We start from the raw sequence: 20,452 nt of genomic DNA on the forward strand, positions 1-20,452 counted from the left end.
CATATTTAGAGTATCTTTGTACATCCACTTATTTTTACCTGTGAGTCAGCTTATTTTAGGTGTGTATCTTACCAACAGGATTAAATTAACCCATGGTTATTATTTATTATAGATGATATCTTTGGGTTTTCTTATATTAGTTTATGATTTTTAAAAAATATTTTTATTTACTTATTTGAGAGAGATAATGCTTGAGTGAACGAAGTAGGCAGAGGGAGAGGAAGAAGCAGGCTCCCCACTGAGCAAGGACCCTGATTCGGGGCTTGATCCCAGGACCCTGGAATCATGACCTGAGCTAAAGGCAGAAGCTTAACCAACTGAGTCACCCACATGCCCCAGTTTATGCTGTTTTGTTTTTCATTCTTTCTGCTATTTCTTTTATTTTCCCAATGTTTTCCTATCTTCATTCTTTGGGATTTTTCCTCTTCCAATGATTTAGAGGTTACGTATTCTTTTTCTAGTTATAGTTATTTGTGTTTTTTTAATGTACAAATGTGACCCTCGGTTTTTCTTTCATTTTTATCATACTGATGTATATAAAAAGAAATGAGAACTCTCCCTTGTTCTCTTCCCATTCATCTCCCAATTTTTTTATATTGTGCAAAGCTTATTTTCTTCTTTCGATCACATCTTTCTTTTTAAGAAGGAAACTTATTTGATTTTTTTTCGTTTTTGCAATTTTAGCAAGATGTATAGCAATATACTATATGTCCTCCTAGTTTCTTAATCTCAAGCAGTTTATTAAAAACCATTTTTCCCATACTTGAGTTTTTAATTTTGATTTCTTTTCAGTCAGTAAAGTGCGTCTTTATTTCCAGGTGCCATGCATATCCTTCAATGGCTTTCTTTCTATCTTTCTTTATTTCTTTTTTTTTTTTTTAAAGATTTTATTTATTTGACAGAAAGAGACACAGCAAGAAAGAGAACACAAGCAAGGGGAGTGGGTGAAGGAGAAGCAGGCTTCCTACTGAGCAGGGAGCCCTATACAGGCCTCAATCCCAGGACCCTGGGATCATGCCCTGAGCCCGAGGCAGACGCTTAACAATGGAGCCACCTAGGCCCCCCTTCAATGGCTTTCTCTTCCTCATATTTACCAATAGCTTGCCCAGATACAAGATTTGGGGTTCATAATGATTTTTCCACATACCTATATATCTTACTTCCATTCTTTCTCCTGCCATTTATTTTTGCACAGGAGAAATGAAATATTAATTTGGTTTTCCCATTTATAAATATTTTGGTTTTCTTTCCTAGATGATTGATTTTCCTTTATCCTGGATGTCAAATCACTTTTTATTAATTTTGCCTAAACTTGATGAGTTTTGTTTTTTTTGTTTTTTTTGTTTTTTTGCAAAATCTTCAAGTAAGGAATATATTCTTGCATTACTATCACAACTAGTACTTTTCCTAGGTCTACTCAGTTCTGTTGTTCTGGAATTTTATGGCTTCTTTTTACTGTCTCAAAAGACAAGTTTAATTTTGTTGTTACAATTTGTATTTTCTTCTCCATCTGTGTGTTTATCTTAATCATTTTCTCCTACAGCTGCTAACTTCTGTTTAAAGGAGACCACACTGTCTTGCATCTTCTTGAGGATCTGCACAAATATTTACTGAACTTTTGCTAGAAATACTCATCAATATGAATAAGAATAATTCAATGATAATTAAATATTTAATACTGTGATGCTTTAATGCAATCTTCTCTTTCTGCTGAAGTATTTTTCCTGCCTTCCTAGTCTCAAAAATACTGTTAACTATCAATTCATGTATCATTAATTTATATAAAATGGATTTCCCCAGCTTGCCCATCTGGGACATACAAACCAGAAGGTTCTCCAGGAGGAATCGGCACTTGTCTTCCATGTCCTGATGAAAATCATACTTCTCCACCTGGAAGTACATCTCCGGAAGACTGTGTCTGCAAGGAGGGATATCGGGCGTCTGGCCAGACCTGTGAAGGTAAGTCTCCCACATCTGGCAGATAGGAAATATAAAAGCTGATCTCTTTGAGAGGAATGATGCTGATGTTTCCATCTAATTCACTTTAAGTGATCTTTAATATTCATTTCTCTAATCTTAGGAGAAGTTCTCTGTTTTTATTAAGTAGTATTTCTTATCATTGCACACATCTATAATCTTGCTCCAGAGAAACTGGATCCAAGACCCTGGCAGTGATAGAACCATAAAAACAGAAAGATTTAGTACTTGAAAAAGATCTCATATGAACTTAAAAGCCACAAATCTAACAACAGTTTGGTAACAAATGAGCTGGTTTTGGCTCTGGTGATATTTAAATCCATTTAAAGAGAATATTTTTATGATATGGTATCTTGATAGTATTCATATCAAAAGTTAAATTGATTTAATTAACCTGTAGCATGTACAAGAGGCTGTGGAATCTGCAGCAGATGTACTTTATTGGACTTATTCCTTGTTTCATGCCACCTTAATTAAGAAGGAAAATAAATAATGACATACGAATATCAAGAACTAGAAAATCTCATGTCCACATAGATATCAAAATAAAACATTTTAAAGCTTAAAAAAGACTTAGTCTGTTTAAAAAGTTTAATTGGAAGTAAATACATACCTAATAGGAGTGAGATGTAAGGGTTCCTCTTCCAAATATGCACTTAGAAATTGAAATGCAGTAAATAGAAATGATGTGGGTAATTTCACTGTGTGTCTAAAGTGTCCTCTTAAACAAACAAAGAAAAGGATACTGCTTCAAAGGCTTATTTTGCTTTTTTATTTTCTTTCTGTAAATGTTAGTTGTCCACTGCCCTGCCCTGAGGCCTCCTGAAAATGGTTACTTTATCCAGAACACTTGTAACAACCACTTCAATGCAGCCTGTGGGGTCCGATGTCACCCTGGATTTGACCTCGTGGGAAGCAGCATCCTCTTGTGTCTACCCACTGGTTTGTGGTCTGGTTCAGAGAGCTCCTGCAGAGGTATGCAAACTGCCGGTTCACATTGTTTATTGATTGCCTTGCTTGATTTCCTTGACTTAAATTTTAATGGACCAGTGAAGTTCTTTGTTTCTTTTAATTTCATAGACCACAGACCACAGAAAGAAAAGATTATAGGACATCTGAAATCAGAACTACCAAGTTCAATTGACCACATCATCATAAGCTATCCCCTTTATGCTTCTTTTATGAACAAGCAAAGAGCAAAGAAAGGCCCTTCCTGGGAAGGAAATGTACAGGTTATCCAAACCTCAGATTTTAAGCAGCAAAGGCAGGGTGCCAAGGAGAGTTTTGGAATGCTGGGAATGGGGGCTTTGATGACTAATATCATTGTGGTCCCACAACAGGATTGGTGAGCTGAATTGCATGTCTCCAGCCATTGCTCGGATTAGATAGTGTGCTATAGAAAGTGGGAATTTGCTAAAATGAGATCCCAAAGAGCCTAGACAGCCCAACAGAAACAGGGACATATAGTACCTCAAGTAGAACCTAAGGCTCTCACATCAAGAAAAGAGAAAAAACAGATGGAACAGTACGTTAGTTTACCTTCGCTCTTACCACCTCCAAGATCTCTTTTCCTACTTCTCAGAACTATTGCATACTCACAACTTCCTAAGGTTTCTGTCTTTTTTTTTTTTTAATGAGTCCAGTTTTTTTTTTAAATATTTATTTATTTGAGAGAGAATGAGAGAGAGCAAGTGGGGGAAGAGGCAGAGGGAAAGAATTTCAAGCAGACTCCCCGCTGAGTGCAGAGCCCAGTGCTGGGCTCTATCTCATGACTTGAGATCATGACCTGAGCTGAGACCAAGAGTTAGACACCCAACTGACTGAACCACCCAGGTTTCACAAGTAGGGTTGGGAGAGAGAGGTATCTAAGAAAAGAGGGGAGTAAGCCGAAGGACTTGAGAATCTCTTCCCATTAAGCTTCTGAGTACAGTATTTATCCCCTGCCTAGAGTTGCCAAATGAAACACAGAACACCCAGGGAGATGCGGGTTTTAGATACACAACAATTTTTAGTATAACTAAGTCCCATATAAGGTGTGGGACTTAGTTATACTAAAAATGAGGTGCTGATTTTCTAAAACTCAAATTTACCTGGATCTCCTTATTTGTTTGTTTGTCTTGTTAAAATATGGCAGTCTCATCCCACCACATCCCTCAGGCATCTTTTGGTACTACACTTTGGGATTTGACTTCTCTAGGATCCCACATGACATAGCTCCCTGGAATTTGGTGAGGAGTTTCCTCTTGGCTCTTGTACCCATAAGGGAAGGCGACCCACTCAGGCTCAGGTCATTTGTGAGCCCAGGAGCCCACCACGGTGGTGATCAGCTGCCAACATTGAACCCATCCATTCATACGAATCTGCTTAACTTAGGTCCCAATCCATATCCTTCTCTGTATCTACAAAAAAAGAAGAAATCAGCAAAATTATACAAGGGGAGCCTGAAAGAAAAGGGGAACAAATGGAATCATGGCGCTAAATAAGGCTAGGATGCCAAGAAATGGGAGAAATCTGAAAACAAAAGGATTCCTGAAGGAAAAAAAAATAAAAAGGTTACAAACACAATGACGGAACATAAAGCCAAATTAATAAGTCAGAAAACCAACTCAAGAAACTTCTAAAAGTAGAGCAGAATTTCAAAGATTAAAAAAAAAAATGTGAAGGAATAAAGTGTATGAGAATCATCCCAGGCAATGGTCTCTTCTCGGATTAGGAATCCAGAGAGAAAATGGAATAAAGGAGGGTATATCCTCAAGCTGAAATCTTGAAACTACACACAACTAACATCTTTGATATTCAGCTTAACATCCCTTAATGAGTGCTAGAAAAAGAATTATTGCAAACAGATCCATGTCTGGAAGTAATCTTAGTGAAATATCTGAATGCCCTGGAAGAATGGAAAATTGTCTCCGTTTCACAGTTAGAAATAAATAACACTACCTACAAAGGAAAGAGGATCAGACGTGAGCCTCTTTTTAGTCACTGTAGATATGAGAAGATGAGAATTATGTTGCCAGGATTCTGAGAGAAGAGAATCAGACCCTAGATTTCCAAACTCAGACAAGCTACTGTTTATGTGGGAAGGCCAAGGGAAGACATCTTCAGTCCCACGGTCTCCAATGGTAAAAAGTCACATGCCATTACCAAAAAAGTGAATCATAGAAAGCCACTTAGATATACTCCTGTAGCTATGTCTTATCGCTACCCCTTCTTCCACATACTTCATGGCAGAGGATGGAAAGTATGACATTTTAACTTTCCACTTACTGGCCTTCCAAAGAAGAATGAGAGAAGCAAGTAGACGACCCCTTCAGGATAAGGTCAGACCCCTGCCTCTTTGCCTTCCACAGTCCATAGCCTCAGATCCTTCACTAAATCCATAAGAAATGGCCATGTCCTCTCAGGAAGCTGTCCTTTGACAGGTTGTTCCCACAGCTCTGAGTGTCTGATAGGCCTGCCTTTGCTCTGAGTCCCTACATACAAACCCTCTGCTGTCATCAAACTTCTCGGCCTGGGTGGGATGATCTCTGACTTCTGTATGCATGTCCACCAATCTGTTCTCCCCAGATGAGAGGCCTTGTGCTATGTGTGTGTCGGGGTCAGTCAGGGAAGCTTGATCACCCTGAGCTTGGTCACCCTGAGTATCACGGGATAAGGGATTAATTTTAGTAATCAGACCTTACACAATTTTGGAAGAACTGGCAACCCGAAGATCTAGAAGAGAAGTTGGAGCATCAGAGGTATTACTACCAACTCAGCCTGTGAGGCCAAGCCGAATGTGTTAGGAGGTCTAAGAGAATCTTTGCTTGTGTGTAAGCACACCCCGTGGCTCCACAGCCAAGAACCTGGCAGTGATCTTGGAGTCTTCTTAGGTCAACAAGAGTTAGCAGTTGAGGCTTGGAATGGAGGCGAGCAAAGACAACCTGGAACCCATGGGACTTGTCTACATTTGCCCATCACTGAGTCTGGCTGCAGTGACCACTGCTTCCCTTACTGCTTTCTAAAATCCAGGACAGGTTCATCTTTTGACTAACTCTCATCTGGCATACAGTAAGGGGATTCTGACAGCCTATTTCCCAGCTTAACCAATGTTTTATAATACAACCAACACATTTAACTTTTATTAAACAACTGGTCTATCACCATTGCTCGACTGTTAGTTTTTTATGAGCACAGAATGTATCTCTTCCTCTCAATTCTTGGTGATACCTCTAGTGAATGATCAAGAATGTGAATTTGGCAAATACACATATTGACACATGCACTGATAAGGAGGTATGTCAGTGGTCTGCCTCTGTCACTTTCCATTATGCATTTTCATTAAAAAAAAAAAATTCCTGTTCTTATTTATGCAATTTCAGTTGATATTCCAATATAAATATAATAATTTTAATCAAAAGAGAGATGAAATGGGATCCTGGCTCTAACTAAAATCTGTGTTTCATCCCCAAAGCTGCTGCCTAACTTACCAGCGTAGAGAGCTGTCCCAAATGAAGATACTTAATCCCTTCCTCTAGCTCATCTTTAGTAAAGTTAGTTACTTGAGATATTATTCTTTGAAATATATTCTGTATTTCTTTAATTCTAAAACATTCCCCCCCCCACACACATTTTAACATCTCTAAAAGCTAAGATGCACCTTAAAATCAGTGGCATTAAGTCTTTTTACAGATATTATTGTTCCTTTATTAGTGGCACAGAAAATAATGGTGTGCCTCGTAACTGGAGCATCTGGGATTCGGTGAAATACGGCAGCTGCATGGGGATTCGCTTCGGTCTCAGGGCGGGTAACATGGAGAAAACAGTGTTTTAGGATCTAATTTAAATCTAATTGTAGGAACAGTACCATTTTAGTTATGTTATCTTTTTCTTGAAAATTTTTCCAAAACTGAAACAGAAATGAAAGATCAGTGTAAGATATAAAGACTTTTATAAATTTCATGTTGCATTGTTAAAGTCTTATAGTGTTGAAAATAATAGGCTTGAGTCTTATTCCTCCTCCGTATTCATCATAAAGCATTTATACTCTTTTTAAAATTTTATCTGAATTATACACTTACTTCTCAACTTGTAAGGATTTTTTTATGGTTTCCTAATGATGACTCACTAAACCACAACATCATAGAAAATTAAATTTTGTAATAGAATTTTCCCTGAGAAAATGCTCCAAACAACAATGAGAATACCACATTTAACATCAGATTTATTTTATTTTCAGTATAGATACTATTGCAATTTGGAGATTGGCAGGAACTGCTTACCTGGGGGGAAAAAATCCAGTTAGCCTTTAAAATGAGAACCAGAGCAGTTCTCACATTGTTTACTTCTTACTAGACTGTTTTCTTGATGGAGTAAATAGCTATTTTCTAAAAAGACCAAACAAATATTTAAGGATTGCTTTAACATGGATGTACATCAAGAAACATTTGTGCGAATTTTTCAGCTTGTTGAAATAAAAAAAAATTAACTGAAACTAATAAATAAGCATGTTTCTATTAAAAACATTCTTGGTTAAAAAGGAATATAAGATGTTTAAGCACTAAATAGGAATTCTTGCATACGCTTTGTTTCCCAGAGGAGCAATGAAAGTTTATTAAAACTAGCATTTGAGAAACAATATAATTTGTATGTGCATGAAACACCAACTCTAATTTACTGTCAGTACTCTTGAGAGATGTTGCAAATCCATTTCGTCTTGAGTTGGAAAGCCGGAGTGATTTTGGCAGCTTATTACATCTAAAAGTAGTTGTTTAATATGGTTTTCCGGATCCTATATATTTTGATCATAGGAATTTATCTGTTCACCTTTTTAATCCACCTGTCACTTGGGATTCTGCCACATATGGTGGACACACTTAATAAAAGTCAAAATATGGAAGGCAAATCACTTCTGTGAACCTGATACACTCAACAATGATTTTACTTACATAATGGACACATTCAATAAAAATCTAGATGTGGAAGGCAAAATATATCTACTCATCTGTCATCAGTAGTTGACTTTGGTCCAAGTCATCCCAGGGATGGAAAGGCTAAGGCTTATGGTTTAATCTTTAATTTGAGTCTTGAATTTTCTCTAAGAATAATCAATCCTAAATATGTATATTTAATGCACCCAATATTTATGCTCTGCTGATTAATATCATTTGAATGGGTTCCTTCAGAATAGATCCTGCCAGACAGTGACTTCAGCAGAATATGCACGGAATAATTTTCCTAACTTCCTTTCCTCTTATTATAAAGTTAAGCTTTCATCATAAATATATTCTTGATATGAAGAATTCACAAATACAGAAATGTAGAAGAAAAAAAATCATACCCAGAGTCCCCCCAGATTCTTGAGTCCCAAATTATTTTGTTCAAAAATATCTAACAAACCATAAGTGACTCTTAATCTCACAAAACAAACTGAGGGTTGCTGGGGGTAGGGGGGGGGGTTGGGAGAAGGGGGGTGGGGTTATGGACATTGGGGAGGGTGTGTGCTTTGGTGAGTGCTGTGAAGTGTGTAAACTTGGCGATTCACAGACCTGTACCCCTGGGGATAAAAATATATTATATGTTTATAAAAAATTAAAAATTATAAAAATTATATCTAGAAATTGCCATGTTTTCTTCTGGCCTTTAATGTTACATAAGTATTATTGTTGATAATAGAACTTTGTTCTTTTGCAGAGGTTATGTGTGTGTGTGTGTGTGTGTGTGTGTGTGTGTTTGCTATGCCTGATGCTTATAGGATTAAATCTGTGAGCAAATGAGTATATGTGAACATCCTTTCACATATCCAACAGGAATGTACTCTCTTTTCCTCTCCGTATCTCTGTTTATGACAGGGATGTACATACCATCTGACTGGAAGGATAAATCTCCACGGGGCTCTACAGCCTCCCTCCCCCAGCCCTTTCTGCCCTTTCCCCCCGTTCCTCCTTTACCTTCGGTCCCCATCCTCCAGCTTCCCATCCCTTCTCTGCACTGTCCTTCCACTACTCTTTTCCCTTTTCTCCGCTCCCCTCCTCCTCTTCTACCCACCTTCCCTTTGCCTGGTCTTCCCTTTCTCCTCCTCTTTGCTTATTCTCCCACTTCCTTTCTCCTTTACCCTTTCCATACTTCCTCCAATGGGAAATCCCGAACAGAGTGAGTTTCAACTAGAACTGGAGGAAAAGGGGCGTAGAAAGAGTAACTCTTCAGAGATAATTTTGTCCACAGAACATGTGAAAGATTGGAGATCCCAGGAGGGTGTAGAAATTGATGGAGTTGAAGTCCTTCAGGAGTGACCCAAGGAGAGAGGCGGTTGTTGTCAGAGAGTGGGTTGCTTAGGCTGATGATAGCAAGGCCTAGGGGATAAGGCAATGGAAGGGAGGCTGAGGTAGGGCGAAGGATATGTTTATTGGAGGAGAGGAGGTAACGAAGAGAACGCCCGGAATGATCTTCTACATAGAATATATGAAATCACCAAGGTGTGTGTGTGTGTATGTGTGCGTAAGAGAGAAAGAGACAGAGAGAAACAGAGAAAGAAAGAGAGAGAATAAATCTTAAAAGAAGAAGAAGCGGCCCAGAGGTCAGCAGGGAATTGGGGGGAAAGAAAAGATGTTGAGTATTTAATATGACATTTTGTGGGAACTGAAGTGTTTTAGAAGGAAAAGAGGAAGGGAGAGGCAAAAATCTGGGAAGTCCCAAGGAGCAAAGAGGACACTTCTCTCACCTGCAGGCCTTGGTATAGAGACAGTGAGATTTTGATTAGAATAAGAATGTGAAAGAAAAGTTGGCAAGTGAAGGTTAGGATAGGAGAGGATTTATTGAAGACCGATCATGTATTCCAGAGGGCAGGTGCAAGAGTGTGTGAATTAGATTTGGGTTAGAACTGCATGGGGGTGACCCTGGTAGATGAGGGATAACTTTGGAGCCTTGGGCATCCTAAGAGAGTGTCAGAAACAGGAGTATAGGATGTCATAGTGTTAATTGAGAGGGACCTTAAGACACATTATGGGATTTGGATGGGCTGGGCAGTGAGGATGATCTTGCTGGGAGAGCTTAGAGCACAGATGCTGCTTGGGGACCTGCAGAGGCAGACAGTCTGGGTGTCCTCTTGGACCTTCTGTGATGTAGTATTGAGGCTAAGGAGTTAGAATTAGCAGTATTAGGAAAATGCATGTTTCTCTAGACACCCTGTGGCACTTCAACTGATGGGGATAAGGCTGACTGAGGCATGGGGAGCATTTCCAGGATCAAGAGTTTAGTAAATATGCCTGGCTGCTCTCTCATGGTGGTTTTAAAGCTGATAGATAAAGGAATTGTGTCCCCAGTGGTACCCGCTCACTTCTCAGACCAGGGAAATGTGATCCTAGGCCACAAGCTCTACCTCTGAGCAGGGTTGGAGCACATACAAATCACATGAGCCGACAGAGGGGAGAGATCTTTCCCTAGGAAATTAGCAAAGGAAAAATGATTGGCTACTGGGCACAGGAAATTGGGATTTATGTACAGCTACTGGTATCAAAGATCCAAGTAGTACCGTCCTAAACCAATTAAGAGTTTATTTTTCTCTCATCTAAAAGTAGAAGAGAAGCAGGTAATCCTAACCTGGTGTGATAGCTCCATTGTCATCAGAGACCTAGGCTTCTTTATTTTTTTGCTCTACCATCTTTGGGCATGATAGTTATCCTATTGGAGTATTCTCTACTTACACTGTAATATGCTAGGGTACTATCCCTCATGTCCATAGTTTAGGACTAAGAAGGAAGAGGAGGGGAAGGCAAAAAGCACTCTCAAGTGAGAGTCTCCATTCAAAACTTTTCCATATATACCACCCAACTTCAGTTCACAGCTCATTGCCTATCATTTGTTGCAATGGCGGTGGGCAGTTGTTACCTTTTAGCTGTGTTTATTCTATGCTGAATAAAACTGGGAAGAATGTTACTGGGTAAGCAGCTAGCTGTCTTTGCCACAGCAGCAAAAATGCACAAATAAAACAATCTTAATAAATTAAGTCAAAATTTAGCATCATGAGCTAGGATTTGCAGTCAGTGTCTTGGGAGAAAGGGATGAAAAAGCTAAAAGGGCCAGAGTTATGATCAGAGAGTAGGATACTCTCTTTTAAGATTGCAGAGGCTGGGTAGCTTTGTGGAGGCTGGGACCATTAAGAGGCCCAGGGTATACCCATATATGCATGAGACCTGAGAATGGTTTAATCATGAACCTGAATCCCTGTCCTGAAACAGACTCCTTGTAGCCTTTGGATTCATTCATACAATCCTTGTTGGATTATAGCTTGGAAAATCACAGCCAAGGCCTAGCCAAGGTTACAGAGACCTCCCATTGTCAGCCACCTCCAATCTACAGGTGTCAGCATCCATCTATGACCAGATTCCTTAGATAGCTTAAGTGTCCCACCTGTGGGCAGGGGCCAACCACAGTGATTTTGCTTGGGCAGAGCATCTGGTGAAACACGTGCTTTTAATGGTCCCACACTAGCTTAAAACCTAATGGTGCATTATTTACTATTTGCCATCTTAAGAAAAGGCATGTTCTTGCTTTCAATGTGTAGGCATTATTAAACTTACTATTTTTGTGTTTATTTAGTAAAATGTGACCTAGTTGTTTTCATTTTATATAGTACGAACATGCCCTCATCTCCGCCAGCCCAAACATGGCCGCATCAGCTGTTCCACTGGGGAAATGTCCTACAAGACAGTGTGTTTGGTTACCTGTGATGAAGGGTACACACTAGAAGGAAGTGCTAAGCTTACGTGCCAAGCGAACGCCCAGTGGGATGGCCTAGAACCCCGGTGTGTGGGTAAGTCCTTGAAGGCATGGTACCTCTGGTGATTTATTTCTCTGGCTCTAGGATTTTCCTCTTTTCTGTGAAAACCTGGAACTAAAACTGATTCCTAATGAATATAATGGCTACACCTCCATATATACAGGTGCACAGAGACACAGGTACGTAAACAAATACACCGTTTTATTCCTCTCCACTGGTAAAAAGACTTCTACACCAGATTCCCATTTTCCAAGTCACTGAAGTTTACAGCTTCAAATAGTGATTTTTTTTTTTTAAACTGGGGCCAATTTGGGTGGATTTTGTAAATAGCAAATGCTGTGTGATCCCATGCTTTGCTAAATACCAGTTACTTTCACCTTGTTGATGAAAGGACAAGATTATGAACCAGTGAGTCTTGGCATAGACCATAACATTCTGTTTCATCGGAAGGTTTTTTTGGCTTGTCCTTCATGATGAGGTATAACATCTCACTACTGAAATTGGGTCCAGAATGAATAAATTCAGGAGCTTTACCAGTCTGCTGCTCCTTATACACTGTACATACAAATAACAGTGGTAATAATAATGATGATGATGAGAGGGTCACTACCATTTAGTGAATCCTTATTGTATGTCACATACAGGATACCTAGGAGTGTGGCAGGTGTATAATTAAATTGATGTAGAAGTGTTGGAGTTCAGAGCCTACAGCCAAGAAAGAATTCTTATGAAGTCTTCAGTGCTACAAGGTGGTTTTATCAAAGCACGGGGATAAGACCCGTGGGCAGAAAGAGCTGTGCTGGGGTTCTGAGGGGTGACTGATCATGTACTCTGAATTTGGGAGGGGGTTAGGGAAAGCACAAGTCTCCCAGGTATTTTGGAAGCAAGGTTTCTAGGAATCTGATTGGACTAGCAATTGTTAGGAAAGGTGATTTATTACTGTTTAATAAAAACTCAGTCATGGGACCCTTCAGATGTGTATCGGGGGCCATATGCTTGGAGGATGATTGCTAACATATATCTTGGGGAGTAGAGATAAAGGGAGTTTCCAAAGGAACTTTTATATATTAAAGTAGACTCACAGGATCCTGGGGTTCAGGCTAAGAATGTCTTTTGCCCTTAGCAAAGTATCAATGCCAGGGCAGCTGAGTTCCTAAAGGAATGTTAACACTCCTAACACTGCGCCTTTCAAGGACTTGTCAGTAGGATGTAGGCAGTGAGGAAATTTAATTTTTCCTTTTGCCTTTGTTTCCAAAATCAAAGTAACCAACTCCTTAAAAAAGGAAAAAGAAGATCTGTATGTAGGAAATGAGATATGCCAAGACCCAAGATGGGAAACTAGATATTAATTTATAATATCAGTTTCATTTCGTATCAGTATCATTTATAATGTCACTTTCTTCCAAATTAATTTACAGGTTTGTTCTAGTATTATCTGGTATTGGATCCATGGTTGATAATAGAGGAAGGTATTGCCAGGAAGGTATTGAGCTTCCAGGGTCTGGGGGAATTCGTTTAACAGTCCAAGAATTGATCCTCACTGTGCAAGCTCAGAAAAACTTACCATACTGAGAAGAGATTAATCTCTCCTGGATAGGAGAATGAAATTTACTATGAAACAAAAATTCAATTCATTAGCAATGACATACCTACTGGCACCAATACTCTAAGACTTAGGCCCAACAAACACGGTATTTCCCTGTAGGCCAATCTACAAGAACACCCAAATCAGGAACACATTTATTTTGCATAAGACCAAAACAAAGGGAGTTTGCTTCTTCAGATATTCCACAGAATTAAGTAAGGGTGCTGGATCTATCACTATAAAAAAGGTGGCTTTTACAATGGGACAGTAAATCTCAATAAACCTCTTTAGTTGGGATGTTGTCTCCTTAGGCTAGATTTTCTATGTAAATACAAATGTTTACTCCTGAGAATCACCTCTTTCCCTGGTTCCATGACTGTCCACCTTCTCTCTGAGGGACCCAGTCTTTCACTAACAATGTAATGCCTCTAATAAGGTGTTCCTGTTCTCAGTTCTTAAGATTGTTGTGCACATCTCTCTAATGATTTAAAACATATGCACATCTCGGTGGATTTTTGTAACTATCAAAGGAAATTGCATCTCTCTTTACATTTTATTGGGGAACAACTTACTGTAAACCCCAAATTCTGACAACCACCGTAATTACTGTGAAAATTCTGATTTTAAAAAATTGATAGAAGAATAGACAGGTACAAAAGAGAAGAATTTTGAACATGAAGTGAAATGAGAGAGAACTTATTCTCTCTGTCATAAGACAGACTGTGAACCCACAGTACTTAAAAAATAGGACATGATTTGTACAAGGATGCACAGAACAATGGAGCTATACATGACTAAATATGGTGCAGAAATGAACGTTTGTTTATAGAAGAGTATAACACTCAGTACAGGAAATTCCAGAAATCAATGGGGAAAAAACTTATGTAAAAATTAATTTTGACTCCACTACATACATACAAAAAAATCACTAAACGAAGTTGATTAATTAAATCAGGCAAATTAAGGAGTGAAATATAAGAAAAGATGTGGAATTTTATGCAGGAGAACTTTCGAGAATAAAAAGACGATCTGAGTTTTTAATGGAGAAGAATTTTCTAAGAATAAAAGAAAAGAAGAACAGATTTGGATACATAAAGATTTAGATTTCTGTACTTCAGGTGAATTCTTTACATTATCAAAAGGCAACCAGCAAAAAAGAAAGGTTATTTGAAACACAAGTAACAGTGTCAATGTTATTAATGATTGTTCTTAGCATTTTCTAAAGTATGGAACCAGACAAAAACACTGAAGCATAAAGACTTCAATAGAAAAAGAAATAAAGGAAATGAATTCAATGGACAAATGAGAAGTTAAAAATGCAATTTTTAAAAAGATAAAAAACAAAATTGAGAAACTCCTAACACCAGTTATGAGACATGGGCTAAATTATACACTGATGTAGTTTTGTAGTTATAAATCCTTTCATTTTAAACAGGGAGATTGAAACTAAACATTAAATTCAAAAGTTAGGAAAAGAATGACTGCAATGGAATTTAAAAGAAATACATACTAATAATTAAGGAAAATGAACTACAAAGGGAGATGGGATGCTGTAGAATGGGTAAGAGGGAAATCTTTGAATGAAGAGATACTTGTTTTTAATTTTTTTTAATATTTTATTTAGAGAGCCACATGCAGGAGGCAGGAATAGAGGGAGGGGGAGAGAGAATCTCAGGCTTCACGCTGATTGTGGAGCCTTATGTGGGGCTTGATCTCACAACCCTATGATCATGACCTGAGCCAGAACCAGGAGTTGGAACTGACAGGGCCAGCCAGGCACTCCTACCATAATAGATTTTTAAAATATAAATAAGAAAAATGCAAAAACAGAATTATTCTAAGAAGCTATAACAAAGTATATAGAGGCCTTTGATTTTTCAAAGAATAATAAAACACTATACATAAATTTGTTCACATAAATTAAAAATCTGTGATATGTATGATTTTCTATGAAAATAAAGTTTTTTAAACGAGTCAGGAAGAAAGTAGAAATGACAGTGTATAATTACTTATAAAAAGTGGAAAATGTTATCTGAGCATTAATTACTCCAAATATGACTGAGGGATCAATGAAACTCTTTCTAACTTTTCAGAAAACAGTAACTCTATACCATATAACTTGGCCCAAATAATGGAAAGCTAAATCATTTATATTATCAAACTACTACAAGTTGCCAACTTGATAGCTATTACTAAAAAACAGATAATAAAATATGACAGCAAATATACTACCAAAAGAATGGCCTGTCAAAACAGCAGTTTAACTTAGGTCTGCAGAAGGGCTTAAAATTAGATATAATCAATCAATATAATAAGTTGTTTCATTGTAACAAATAGGAAAAATTCACATGGTTACTTAGCAGAAGATAAAAATGCCATTCATCATCATTTAAAACACATTTTCAATAAAATTCTGAGAAGCTCATATTGATAAGTGACATAATAAAAAAGATGTCCTTATTAAACTTGCAACCACTTATGGAAACAATATAAGGCAGACTTACTAAATCTGGGAAAAGAAAAGCGTGCCCAGAATCATCCATATTGTGTAGTATTGTTCTCAAAGCTGGAGCACTTGTAATAAATCATACGATTAGAGCTTTGGGGATTTAAAATCATCATCTTTGATAGATTACATGTCTACCCCAAAATGGAATGAATCTACTAAGAGAGCTGAGAGTTCCCAAATGTCGTAAGAATACCAGATAAAGAACTTTTCCATATACAATGATAAATAGAATATATAGAGAAAAATCACATTCAGAAAACCTATGGAAAATATAAAATATGTAACAGTAACTTCAAACAGCAGTGTCTAGAAATGGTGTTATACAAATTATAGAATGTTAGAGACAGAGAGAACACTAATATTTTTATAAAATTTTATCGAAATGGAAGTACTCTGTAGATATATCTATAGGTAAAGTACAATCTCATTTAATACCTTAAAAGAGATTTTTTTTTTTTGCTCCTCTTTTCAAAGTAGGTAGTGATTCTAGAGCTTATCTGAAAGAATATGTACACAAAAAATCACAAAAACAAGATCAAAAGGGAAGAGTAATATAGGATAGTAAAGAGAAAGTAGCTCTATGGGGTTTTAAAATATATACTAAAACTAAAAAAATGAAGAATTTGCCAGTACTGCTGTATAGATGTAGACAACTGAATGGGTCCCAAAGCTTATGAGTCTCGTGTATTACTGGGGAAGCATTACAGGTCAGTTGAGAAGAAAAGATTTATTCAATTTGTAATATGGAAAAATTGGCTAGCTCCTTGGGAAAAACAAATGAAATAAAATGAAATTCTTGTGTGTCTTTAATTCACACCAGACACTGAAATGAATTCTTTGTAGATTTTAAAATATAAAATTAAAAATTAGAGAGTATAGTTAAAATATGTGAATGTTAACCAATTTCAGAACTTAAGTATAAAAGAGGTAGAAATAAAATCAGTGGATTAGGCTATATAAAAATGAAAGAATATTTATCCAAAATAACATAAACAATAAAAAAGAGCATATTAACAGGGAAAAAAATCTTCAATGACTATCAAAGCTAAAATGATAATTTTCTTAATTTAAAAAGAACCATCCCTAAATAAGGGATATTGAGACCCACAGGGTCATTACATTTGAACCACAAATTTGGCTCTGATTTTCCTCTTTATTGCAGCGCAAGAGAAAGTCTGGGCAGTCGTTTGGCACGTATTGTGCAAAAATAAAGAAACAACCAATTTTTCAGAAAAAATTGCTTTTGCCGGGGCAGGAGTTTGAAAGAAATTTCAGGGGGGTGGCGTGGTGGTGAAATATTTTGGAGCACACAGTCTGCCACATACCTACAGGGTGACCTCAAGGATGTTGACTGTGGGTAACTTTCCCATAGTTGTGCCTCAACACTCTTGTTTATAAGCAAGAATGATAACGGTACCCCTCAGTGTGTAGGATTGAGTGAGTCAATACACGTAAAGCACTTGGAAGAATGCCTGGCATAGTACATACTGAATAAATGTTAGCAGTTATTATATCGGAAATACAGATTAAAGATGCTAGGAGTGCTGCCAGTAGAATCAGTACAAAACAAACAAATGTGCACATGGGTGGACACACACACACACACACACACACACACTTACACACATCCCACAGTAAGTCTTAGTCTGGAGTTTCCATTCTACTTGCATTCTGCCTCCTTCATTTGTTCCAAAGATAACATAAAGGGTCAGGGCCCCAGAATGACATAGTGATTTGGGGGAGGGAATGAAAATTTTTCTTATAATGTGCTCAGTAAAAGATGGAACCAAAAGAACTCATAAAATGGAGACAGGTTGCTGAATATACTGGTTAATCCATGAAAGAGGGACTCTAATTTACTATTTTAGTTTAAAGATTTTATCTATTTATTTGAGAGAGAGAATGAGACACAAAGAGAGAGACAGAGAGTGCATGATTTGGGGAGGGGCAGAGGGAGAGGGAGAAGCAGGCTTCCTGCTGAGCCGGGAGAGGGGATGTTGCACTTGACCTCAGGACCCTGGGATCATGACCTGAGCCAAAGGCAGACACTTAACTGACTGAGCCACCCAGGCGCCCTAATTTACTATTTTGTACTTTAGAGCGATAAATGTTCTACAGACTGAAAGAAGGTGCTCCAAGCCAGTGATAAAAATCACAGTTGGCGTTAATTAAAATACCAGTTAGAAGTTTTTCAATGTATTGCTACACTGACAAAATAACATGAGATAACCAAAGATATATAGTTTAGCATTATTTATAATGTATCATATGTTCAGTGTCATAAACAGATACCATTTAATGACGTATGTCATTTCCTAGGCAGCATAATTTTATTCTTCTTGAAATTGGTGGGAATGCAAATAACGTTCTTTCATTTCCTTACAACAGAGCGCCACTGCCCCACCTTTCAGAAGCCCAGAGGGGTCATCATCTCCCCCCACAGCTGTGGCAAGCAGCCTGCCAGACCTGGGACCGTCTGTCAACTCAGTTGCCGCCGAGGATTCATTTTATCAGGCGTCAGAGAAGAAGTGAGATGCACCACCTCTGGGAAGTGGAACATCAAAGTTCAGACAGCTGTGTGTAAAGGTAGGCCCCCCTGTGTTGGTCAGGTTGAAAACGAGATTCCTATATAAAGGCATGTTCGTACAGGGTGGGCCTGTCCCTCTTTGCAGCTTTTGCTGCAAATCCAAGATAAAGTGGTAGGAGTTATCCTAATACACTCTATGAAGGTTTCTGTTTCAAAATGATGGATTTACAAAATCCAATTCTAATAGGCCAGGCAATGACAGAAGAAGTAGAATATAAGGATAATGTTAAAGCTGGAAATCAGGTAAGTTGTCCATCAGGAGATGAAAATCTCTGAGGAATTTCTGGTCCATATAAAGCCCATAGGACTGAGTCCATTTAAAAAGAAGCACGTTATCAGTGCTTTGTTTTTGTTTTTTTTAAAGATTGGGGGAGAGGGAAAATCCTCAACTTGATCCTACAACCCTGAGATCATGACCCAAGCCGAAACCAAGAGTCAGACATTTAACCAACTGAGGCACCCAGGCACCCCATTCCCCTTGAAAACCTGCATCCCATAACTTTCACAGGAGGCCGTTGCCATCTTACTTGCAGCCAGAACAGACTGCTATGAAAAGGGGGGTGTCGAGAACAAAAACGAGTTTTCAGAAGTAAAAACATCAAAAATATCTCTAAGAGAAGGGTAAACAAAATGGAACAGATGTCGTTGCAAACACTATTAGTGATTTGAAGAACCAAACTGAGAGTTCCCTCAGAATGGAGAAATAATAAACAAAGAACCCAAATATCCCAAGTGATCAAATAAAAAAGATGGAAGCTAAGAAATACCAAGGATAGGAAAAAGCCCCAATGTACATTTAACAAAGAGTTCCAGAAGGAAAGAGGGAAGTGGATGGAGGAGAACTTTCTTATTAGTAAAAGGAAGTTTCTCTGAGCTAAACTCGAAACATGGGATCAGCCATACATAGCCCCTGACCATTAGACAGGCATAGTTTCATGACTGGCAAAATTTCTGAGGTCCAGAGTTTAACAAGAAAATCTTAACTCAGTTTCACAGAGAAAAAAGGGAAACTGCACAAAAGAAACAAGAGGCAGACTTACATGATACTTCTCATTTACAACTCTAAATGCCAGAAGGAAATAGAGCCATGTCCAAAGAATACAGGAAAAAAAATAGAAACTTTATGTTCCAAATCCAGTTAAACTATTATTCAAGTGTGAATAAAAACTCAACTACTTTTTTAGATTTTCAGAGTCAATATGGTAACTCATATTTGTGGGGGAAAAGTGTCTAGGTGTCAACCCCTCCAAGAAAAAGAAAATATAAATTGTATAAAGTTTTCAAAAAACAAGATATGAGACTCAGATTATATCAACTAGGATATATCCAGCTGCAAGTTATCGTAGACCTAATTTAACATAACTTAAAATAAAGAACTTCTATGTTATATATAAGAACTTAGCTCTACAGTGACCGATGTGGATATGTTTAACGTTACCACCTCTGTCTAACTCCGTATCTGTATTACAGAGTTTCTTGCTGCAGAAAATATCATTGGCTTCCATTTGTTGTTTTGACAGTACGTTTTAGCACTGCCAATTAATCCTACTTGACAGTCTTGTTTTCAAGTGTAGTTCCTTCTGGCCACAGTTAACATTTTTTTTTCTGTTTCTTCATTCCATTCAAAAATCTTTACCAAGCTTCCAGTGTACTATTTAACACAATGGGACAAGAGCTATCCTAGCCTTCAACAAATGCGAATTCTGCTGGGGGGCGAAAATTCAATTTCAAAATGGCATGTTGAGTATTATGGTCAGGAAGGACAGAGGGCTGTGGGAGCCTGTGGAGGGAGCACTTCCTGAGGAACTAGTGTCTAAGCTGAGAAAGCACAAGGAGTTATCTAGGTCAAGAAGGGTGAAGGCATTGACTCAGGCACAAAGGCACAGGTGCAAGAAAGACCAGGGAATTGGTATGGGAATGAGAGTATCCAGCCTGGAGAGTGATTTCTGGTCAGGGACCATAAGAGATGAAGCTAGGAGGTCAACAGGTACCAGGTCAGGAAGGGTCTCATAAGCCACGCTGAAGGCCGCCGCATAT

General features: G+C 38.0%; 1 protein-coding gene across 4 annotated transcripts in view; it reads left to right on the plus strand.

The window, feature by feature from the left end:
- The window catches only part of SVEP1 (sushi, von Willebrand factor type A, EGF and pentraxin domain containing 1), a 180,214-nt gene that overhangs the window by 53,033 nt on the left and 106,729 nt on the right, over nt 1-20,452 (plus strand). For all 4 annotated transcript variants that reach the window (XM_059143460.1, XM_059143462.1, XM_059143461.1 and 1 more), the window contains exons 4-7: nt 1,801-1,959; nt 2,773-2,952; nt 11,588-11,767; nt 18,217-18,414. In XM_059143460.1, coding sequence (XP_058999443.1) covers nt 1,801-1,959; nt 2,773-2,952; nt 11,588-11,767; nt 18,217-18,414 — 717 coding nt within the window. The remainder of the gene's footprint in view (nt 1-1,800; nt 1,960-2,772; nt 2,953-11,587; nt 11,768-18,216; nt 18,415-20,452) is intronic.

Source organism: Mustela lutreola, chromosome 12 (assembly GCF_030435805.1).
Source record: "Mustela lutreola isolate mMusLut2 chromosome 12, mMusLut2.pri, whole genome shotgun sequence".
Classification (NCBI taxonomy): Eukaryota; Metazoa; Chordata; class Mammalia; order Carnivora; family Mustelidae; genus Mustela; species Mustela lutreola.